Source organism: Chiloscyllium plagiosum, chromosome 25, assembly GCF_004010195.1.
Source record: "Chiloscyllium plagiosum isolate BGI_BamShark_2017 chromosome 25, ASM401019v2, whole genome shotgun sequence".
NCBI lineage: Eukaryota > Metazoa > Chordata > Chondrichthyes > Orectolobiformes > Hemiscylliidae > Chiloscyllium > Chiloscyllium plagiosum.
The window spans coordinates 38,165,985-38,175,303 of NC_057734.1; the positions used below are offsets into that span (position 1 = coordinate 38,165,985).

The following is a 9,319-nucleotide window of genomic DNA, read 5'->3' on the forward strand; positions in this document are numbered from 1 at the left end:
ACACACACACACAGAGACAGACACACTCAGACACATACAGAAATAGACACACACACTGTCAGACACACAGACAGAGACAGACACACACACACACACAGACACATACAGAAATAGACACACACACACTGTCAGACACACAGACAGAGACAGACAGACAGACACACACACACACAGAGACAGACACACTCAGACACATACAGAAATAGACACACACACACTGTCAGACACACAGACAGAGACAGACAGACAGACACACACACACACAGAGACAGACACACTCAGACACATACAGAAATAGACACACACACACTGTCAGACACACAGACAGAGACAGACAGACAGACACACACACACACAGAGACAGACACACTCAGACACATACAGAAATAGACACACACACTGTCAGACACACATATCTGCAAAGCGAGACAGACATTTCAAGAGGAAATGGCTCTTTATTGTTGTGTACAACATCACCCGACAACATCAATCTCTGTATAGTCCCGAGGAGGGGAGGGTGGAGGGGAGGCTTCAGGCCTTACTGTAACTAGGGGCAATGACTCAGCGTCTCTGCTATCACCAACGTCCAACTCCTCATCCTCTGACGAAGGGGAAGATACCATGGAATCTTCAACCATCCGATGCTGACCTGCAAACTGCCTCCAGGCACTTTCCCAATGGCCAGCTGAGGCACTGATACCACCCTGAGCCCTGGCACATAGCCGGGCGAAACCCCATTCACCGGTGGAGAGGCTGGCACCATCTAGATCAGTGATCTGCGGCAGTGCTAGGCCACACTGATCTGGTCGGTCGGGGACTCCCTGGACACCGGTCTCCCAAGGGAACATGGTGGCCCTGGTGGACCCCCTCTGTTCTGGCCCATAGGGGGCGTTACAAACTGGGGCACGTTCGCCCGGGCCTAGCATACCATCCGGTACCAATCCTCCCAACGTCTGGTGAACTACCATTCTCTGGTCAAATTCCCACTTTTGGTAAATGCGTACTTCTCTAGGCCTCTGGCCAACTCCCAGGTCTAGGCCTCCAGTGTCCAGGCCAACTCCCAGGCCTAGGCCTCCAGTGCCCTGGCCAACTCCCAGGCCTAGGCCTCCTGCGCCCTGGCCAACTCCCAGGCCTAGGCCTCCAGTGCCCTTGCCTACTCCCAGGCCTAGTCCTCCAGTGCCCTTGCCTACTCCCAGGCCTAGTCCTCCAGTGCCCTGGCCAACTCCCAGGCCTAGGCCTCCTGCGCCCTGGCCAACTCCCAGGCCTAGGCCTCCAGTGCCCTGGCCAACTCCCAGGCCTAGGCCTTCTGCGCCCTGGCCAACTCCCAGGCCTAGGCCTCCAGTGCCCTCGCCTACTCCCAGGCCTAGGCCTCCAGTGCCCTGGCCAACTCCCAGGCCTAGGCCTCCTGCACCCTGGCCAACTCCCAGGCCTAGGCCTCCAGTGCCCTCGCCTACTCCCAGGCCTAGGCCTCCAGTGCTCTCGCCTACTCCCAGGCCTAGGGCTCCAGTGCCCTGGTCATCTCCCAGGCCTAGGCCTCCAGTGACCTGGTCAACTCCCAGGCCTAGGCCTCTAGTGCCCTGGTCATCTCCCAGGCCTAGGCCTCCAGTGCCCTGGTCAACTCCCAGGTCGAGGCCTCCAAAGCCCTGGCTAACTCCCAGGTCGAGGCCTCCAGTGCCCTCGCCTATTCCCAGGCCTAGACCTCCAGTGCCCTCGCCTACTCCCAGGCCTAAGCCTCCAGTGCCCTCGCCTACTCCCAGGCCTAGGCCTCCAGTGCCCTGGTCATCTCCCAGGCCTAGGCCTTCAGTGCCTTGTTCACCCCCCAGTTCCTCCGGCCTATGGTCACCCTCCAGGCCCTCCAGCCTACGGTCACCCCCCAGGCCCTCAGGCCTATGGTCATTTTTCTCCAAGCCAGTCAGGGGATGTGTAAGATTGATTGATGCTTTCCTTCTCCCTGCCCTCCGGCTCGCCCCCACCCCCTTCCCTCGCCCCCGATTCCCTGTGTGAGGCTGCAGGCCTGTCTCCTGCCACTCCGGCACGGGAATGACCACCCACTCCCTGGAGTGGCTCAGTTTCTGCAGCTTGACCTTGGTGATGCCCTCCGGCCTCTCCGGGCTGGCGCCCTGACCGCTCGGCCTCTTCCCCAGTCGGGCGGCAATGCCCACCCCCTCCCGGTCCGCGCTGATGTCCCCAGCGAGACGGGGAGGCCCCTGCTCTGAGACGGGCCTGCAGCCCCACCCTGAGCTCTCCACTCTGCTGGGGGGTGGGCCGCTAACTGCTGGGCGTGTCTGCTGGGCTTCTTTCCCGGGCGGCGCTGGGTGCCCCTCCCCTGGGCTGAGGCTCCGGCCGGCCTGGTCAGAGACCCCAGTCGGTGCACAGCTGGGAACAGTCTCCCTGAATGACTGGAGGGCCCCCCCGAGGCCTGTGCTCGCTCTCGTCTCTGGCTCGCACCCCTCTCGGCCTGGCCGCGCTGCCGTGACTTCCGTCGGCTCCGGGCTGTCCGGTTCAGAGGGGTTGTACCTGCCGGGGTGGGCGACGTGGGGCGGGGGGGTGGGGAGTTGGTCGGTGACCGGCACCGCTGGAGGGGCGGGGTCACCAGCGGGCTGCCCCTTCCTCCGCCTCCACTGTCGCCGGGGGAAGGGAGACTCCCCGGCGACGGAGCCTTCCTCAGCCGACTGGGCGGTCACAGGGCGGACCACCCTCATCCTCCTCCAGCTGGTGACCAGCGTCGAGGCGGGCAACTCTGCTGGGGTGTACGCCCTCTTGCCCCTCAGCCTCGGTTGAGGGGAAGAGGAAGTGGTGGTGACGGAGGTGGCCTTGGGTTTGGAATTGTTCTCGGACACACGGGCGTTCCCAACGGGCGCCTGTGCGGACACCACCGGGGCCTTGGGTTTGGAATTGTTCTCAGACACACGGGCGTTCCCAACGGGCGCCTGTGCGGACACCACCGGGGCCTTGGGTTTGGTATCAGTCTTGGATACATGGGCGTTCCCACCGGGCACCTGCACGGACACCAGCGGGGCCTTGGGTTTGGAATTATTCTCGGACACACGGTCATTCCCACCGGGCACCTGCACGGACACCACCGGGGCCTCGGGTTTGGTATCAGTCTCGGACACACGGGCGTTCCCGCTGGGCACCTGCGCGGACAGCACCGGGGCCTTGGGTTTGGTATCAGTCTTGGATACATGGGCGTTCCCACCGGGCACCTGCACGGACACCACCGGGGCCTCGGGTTTGGTATCAGTCTCGGACACACGGGCGTTCCCACCGGGCGCCTGCGCGGACACCACCGGGGCCTCGGGTTTGGCCTCAGTCTCGGAGCCGCGGGCATTCCCGCCCAGGGGGGCAGGGGGCGAGCTGTCTCCCTGGAGGGCGGGGGAGCCGGGGGATGTCCCGCTCCCCCCGGAGAGCCCGAGGATACCGAGCCCGCGTGCTGCCCGCAGGAATGCCTCAGCCGTCTCGTCTCGGGGCAGCTGGATCTGTGCCGTGTACATGAACCGCAGCAAGGCCCTCAGTGTGTCCGCCCTCAGCCCCGGCAGCTCCATGGACACCTTCTTGGGGTGGGCATCACTCTCGGAGAATCGCTGGAGGAAGAAGGGGCTGAAAGCAGCCAGCACGCAGCGGTGCACCGGGATTCCCTCGCCTGACAAAGAACAGAGATGAGAGAGAAAAATAAATAAGGAGAGGGGTGGATAAAATACACCAACCCACCAACACACAGCCTTGGACGTGGCACGGGAAGTGTGCATGCCCATAAACAACCACACTTCACCAAATCGGCTGTACCTCACCAACAAAGAGCAGGACTTATACACTTAATGGTAGGGTCCTGGGGAGTGTTGCTAAACAGAGACCTTGGACTGCAGGTTCATAGCTCCTTGAAAGTGGGGTCGCAGGTCGATAGGATAGTGAAGGCAGCGTTTGGTATGCTTTCCTTTATTGGTCAGAGTATTGAGTACAGGGGTTGGGAGGTCATGTTATAGACAAAGTCTTTTCCCTGGGGTGGGGGAGTCCAGAACTAGAGGGGCTTAGGTTTAGGGTGAGAGGGGAAAGATATAAAAGGGACCTAAGGGGCAACTTTTTCACCCAGAGGGTGGTACGTGTGTGGAATGAGCTGCCAGAGGATGTGGTGGGGGCTGGTACAATTACAACATTTAAGAGGCATCTGGATGGGTATATGGATAGGAAGGGTTTGGGGGGACATGGGCCGGGTGCTGGCAGGTGGGACTAGATTGGGTTGGGATATCTGGGTCAGCACGGACGGGTCGGGCCGAAGGGTCTGTTTCCGTCTGTTTCTCAGACTCTGTAAAGGGAAGAAGCACACTCCAGGGGGCAACTGCTGCAGTTCTTTCACCTGTCAATGAGGAGCAGGCCGTTTGACCCATCCAATCTCCTCCCCCCTTCATGGCTGATCCCAGTGTGACTGCCAATCGACGTCACCCCCCCCTCCCACCCCATCCCTTGCTTAACTGCGTCTGCCCTGAATACAACCTCTTCCGAGGGATTGTGCTCAGGAAGGGAGGGTCAACATTTTCAAAGGAAATAAGGTTTTGGACGGGCAGGTCCTGATTTGTAACCAGTTCTCCCCTCTGTTCTGGATTCTCCCATCACAGGGCCCAACCTCTCCGAATCCACCCAGAATCTTACTGGTTTCAAACTAAGTCGCCGCTTACTCCCTGGACACCACGCCCGCCCGATCCTTCCTCGGAAAACAGCCTTCTCATTCGGAACGCGCGGGTTGGGACAAAGGGTCCGTTTCCGCGCTGTACGACTGATGTCTTCATCTGGGTAAACCGGGGTGAGGACGAGCCTCCGGAATTCAGGGTTACCCAGCACTCGATTATCCGGACAAAACACTGCCAGCCCGTGCGGTTCGGATAATCGAGGGGATTAGATAATAAGGGGAAAAGGGGAACTGGCTATTGAGCTGGATGATCAGCCGTGTCCAAAAGTGAACGCAGGGACAAATGTCCTACTTCTGCTTTTATTCTCAATCTTTAAACCTCCTCTAAAGCATTCACATCCTTCCTTACGGAGCTTGCGGGTCTAAGAATATGATTCTCGCCAAGGGCTTTGCACATGCCAGAGGTTTTTTTTTGATTAGATTACTTAGTGTGGAAACAGGCCCTTCGGCCCAACAAGTCCACACCAACCCGCCAAAGCGCAACCCACCCATACCCCTCCAGTTACCCCTTCACTTAACACTACGGGCAATTTAGCACGGCCAACCCACCCTGACCTGCACATTTTTTGGACTGTGGGTTGAAACCGGAGCACCCGGAGGAAACCCACGCAGACACGGGGAGAACGTGCAAACTCCACACAGTCAGTCGCCTGAGGCGGGAATTGAACCCGGGTCTCTGGCGCTGTGAGGCGTTTTGGATCAAACTCCCGGATGAGCCCTGATTTCTCGGTGGGGGGGGGGACGCGGTGACTCAATGGTTAGCGCTGCTGCCTCACGGACCGGGGTTCAATCCCAGCCTCGGGGGTGACTGTCTGGGTGGAGTGGGCACATTCTCCCCCCGGGTCTGCGTGGGTTTCCTCCGGGTGCTCCGGTTTCCTCCCACAGTCCAAAGATGTGTAGGTTAGCGTGGATTGGCCGTGCTCAATTCTCCCACTGTGGGAGAAAATTTCTTGCTCTCCACACTGTCTACACCTCTCATGATTTTGTAACCTGAATCAGGTCCTCCCCCAACCTCTGTCTTTCCAATGAAAATAATCCCAATCTACTCAACCTCTCCTCATAGCTCGTGCCCTCCATACCAGGCCACATCCCGGTGAACCTCCTCTGCACCCTCTCCGAAAAATCCACATCCTTTTGGTGATGCAATGACCAGAACTGTACGCAGTATTCCAAATGTGGTTGAATCAAAGTCCGACACAACTGCACACAGTATTCCAGACGTGATCCCACCTGTAAAACTGAAACATAACCTCCCATAACGTCTGTCTTCCTTTCCCCTCATGATAAGTGACAACATTCTGTTAGTTTTCCTGATGGCTTGCTGTACCTGCCACACCAACCTTTTGTGATTGATGCACCGGGATACCCAGCTCCCGCTGCATCTCAGAGCTCTGCAATCTCTCACCGTTTAGCAAAAGTGTGCTTTCTTACTTTCTCTTCCAAAGTGGACAATTTCCCAACTTCCCACCCCATATTCGCTGTGTGCCACGTCTTTGCCCAATACGTTTATCTCTTTGTAACCTTCTCGTTGCAAGCACACGGTGGTTTAAGAAAACTTTGCACCTACAGATGCCTTTAGACTTTGACATCTGCTTGTGTTTTAATGGTTTCATTACCTCAGGAGATATAGAATTGAAAAGTGGGCAGGTTTTGCTAACCACAATTGAGAGAACCGCACGCAATCCTGCTTGCTAGATTTTGATAAGGGACACCCAGAGAGGGCGTAAGAGAAGATGTACAGAGATGATGCGTGGAACACAGGGGCAATAAATATCAGGAAATGATTCAGTGGCTCTCTGGAAAACCAAAAGCGAAGGCATCATCGAAGAGTAGTTTTTACAACAGGTTTTCTACTCGTCACAATGAAATCCAACAAGGATGGTCAGGAGAGGAACTCTCACTCAGAGACTTGTGGAGAAGATTAGGTTAGATTCCCGACAGTGTGGAAACAGGCGTGTTCTGGGATGTGTAGGTTAGGGTGGATTGGCCGTGCTAAATTGTCTCGTAGTGTTCAGGGATGTGTAGGTTAGGGTGGATTGGCCGTGCTAAATTGTCCCATAGTGTTCAGGGATGTGTAGGTTAGGGTGGATTGGCCGTGCTAAATTGTCCCATAGTGTTCAGGGATGTGTAGGTTAGGGTGGATTGGCCGTGCTAAATTGTCCCATAGTGTTCAGGGATGTGTAGGTTAGGGTGGATTGGTCATGCTAAATTGTCCCATAGTGTTCAGGGATGTGTAGGTTAGGGTGGATTGGCCGTGCTAAATTGTCCCATAGTGTTCAGGGATGTGTAGGTTAGGGTGGATTGGCCGTGCTAAATTGTCCCATAGTGTTCAGGGATGTGTAGATTAGGATTGGCCGTGCTAAATTGTCCCATAGTGTTCAGGGATGTGCAGGTTAGGGTGGATTGGCCGTGCTAAATTGTCCCATAGTGTTCAGGGATGTGTAGGTTAGGATTGGCCGTGGGTAATGCCAGGTTACAGGGTAGGGTCGGATGCTCTTTGGACTCAATGGGCCGAATGGCCTGGTTCCACAGTGAACAGGTTCAACGAGGGAGGGAGGGAGGGAAGGTGTCGGAAAGTATCTACAACGGGACAGTCAAACGTTGAGACAGTGGGCAGAGGGTTGGTACACACTGGTGTGTTAAATGTGAGGTTGGCCACGTTGGTGAAGGAAATTGGGAAGGTGACCGAAATGGAGAGAGACTGTGGAAGACCGCGGTGCGGTGGCATCAGAGCTCCCGCGGACGGGAATTCGGTCAGGTCCACTGATGGGTACAGTCAGCGATGGGGAGGGTGACCACAATTGGAAGGGGAATGCGACCAGGGGAGACTTTCCCAGGCCACGGGGCAGTCCACTGCGAGGGGACACGCGCAGTTTCGGTCTCGTCCCTGACAGAGGGACATCACTGCCCTAGAGGAGGGTCAGGGGGGAAGGTCTCTCGAGCAGGAAACCTGGGATGAGGGGATTGATCTGATGCTCAAAGTTGGGTTTGAAGTAACTGGAGGTGTGAGGAATGGCAGGGTGGCCTGATTCGAAGGTATAACGTCCTGAGCAGGGGGGTGGGAGAGGGGGGTTTGAACAGGGTGGGCATTTGTGGAAATGGACGACATGGAAACAGACCCTTCGGCCCGACCCGTCCAGATATCCCAACCCAATCTAGTCCCACCTGCCAGCACCCGGCCCATATCCCCCCAAACCCTTCCTATCCATATACCCATCCAAATGCCTCTTAAATGTTGTAATTGTACCAGCCCCCACCACATCCTCTGGCAGCTCATTCCACACACGTACCACCTTCTGGGTGAAAAAGTTGCCCCTTAGGTCCCTTTTATATCTTTCCCCTTAAACCTATGCCCCTCTATTTCTAGACTCCCCCACCCCAGGGAAAAGACTTTGCCTATTTATCCTATCCATGCCCCTCATGATTTTATAAACCTCTATAAGGTCACCCCTCAGCCCCCAACGCTCCAGGGAAAACAGCCCCAGCCTGTTCAGCCTCTCCCTGAAGCTCAGACCCTCCAACCCTGGCAACATCCTTGTAAATCTTTTCTGAACCCTTTCACAACATCCTTCCGATAGCAGGGAGAATTGCACACAGTATTCCAAAAGTGGCCAAACCAATGTCCTGTACAGGAGAAAGCGAGGACGGCAGATGCTGGAGAGTCAGAGTCAGAAAGTGCAGCACTGGAAAAGCACAGCAGGTCAGCAAACATCTGAGGAGCAGGAGAGTTGACACTTTGGGCAGAAGCCCTCATCAGGATGCTGCCTATCCTGATGTGGTTTACCAGCGGCATACTTTTCAACAATGTCCTGCACGGCCGCAACATGACCTCCCAATTCCTGTACTCAATACTCTGACCAATAAAGGAAAGCATACCAAACGCTGCCTTCACTATCCTATCTACCTGTGACTCCACTTTCAAGGAGCCATGAACCTTCACTCCAAGGTCTCTTTGTTCAGCAACACTCCCTAGGACCTTACCATTAAGTCCTGCTAAGATTTGCTTTCCCAAAATGGAGGGGGGAGAGGGGCATCACAGACTCACGATAAAGGCTTGCCCATTGCAGTTGGAGTTGAGGAGGGAATCCCGCTCTGAGAGGCTGACAGATCTGTCAGGGTCTCTTCCCCAGAATGCAGTGGGGGTATTCATCGTTAACCCACTGGGCAGCGGGAGGGAAATGGCAGGCATGCAGGACAGTGGACGTGACAGTAAAATCAGGTCAGCCTTCATCGTCGAGGGCAGGGTGAGGGGGATCGATTGACCGCTCGGATAATTCACACAGCCAAGGCAGAACAGCGACACGCGCTCAGTACCTTCCCCGTGGGCCTGCAGAACCTCCAGGGACTTCTGGCTCTCCGCATCGCCCTCCACACCCAGCGACAACTCTCCCGCAGCCTCAGCTCCAGGGGTCTTCATGTGGTTCCCCGGATCCACTTCCCGGTCGGCATCCCCACGGTCAGGATCCACTGTCTCCACTGAGGCAACGGCTTCATCACACAACATCTCACTGGGCAACACGTCCTGCCCAGACACAAACATACAGCCAGCATTACTGTCTCTCAGCCCCGCCATCGATCCCTCTCTCTCAGGGAGATAACTCTACACTGACTGGTGTCTCTCAGTCCCCTCTCTCA

General features: G+C 56.4%; 2 protein-coding genes across 10 annotated transcripts in view; one reads left to right on the forward strand and one right to left on the reverse strand.

Annotated features, from left to right (window-relative positions):
- Positions 1–9,319, forward strand: part of LOC122562755 (coiled-coil domain-containing protein 60-like) — a 110,529-nt gene that overhangs the window by 43,905 nt on the left and 57,305 nt on the right. The gene's annotated exons all lie outside the window — the stretch shown is intronic.
- LOC122562754 (spidroin-2-like) lies at positions 436–6,193 on the reverse strand. Of its 3 annotated transcripts, XM_043715893.1 has the most exons (3): positions 5,736–5,771; positions 3,159–3,643; positions 436–2,882 (listed from the first exon to the last, which is right to left on the reverse strand). In XM_043715893.1, the coding sequence occupies exons 1-3, from the start codon at positions 5,743–5,745 to the stop codon at positions 474–476; spliced, it is 2,904 nt and encodes a 967-aa protein (XP_043571828.1). In that variant the 5' UTR covers positions 5,746–5,771; the 3' UTR covers positions 436–473. The 3 variants fall into 3 exon arrangements, with proteins under 3 accessions (XP_043571828.1, XP_043571827.1, XP_043571826.1); XM_043715892.1 differs by lacking the exon at positions 5,736–5,771 and adding an exon at positions 6,025–6,193 and having other exon boundaries at positions 436–3,643; XM_043715891.1 differs by having other exon boundaries at positions 436–3,643.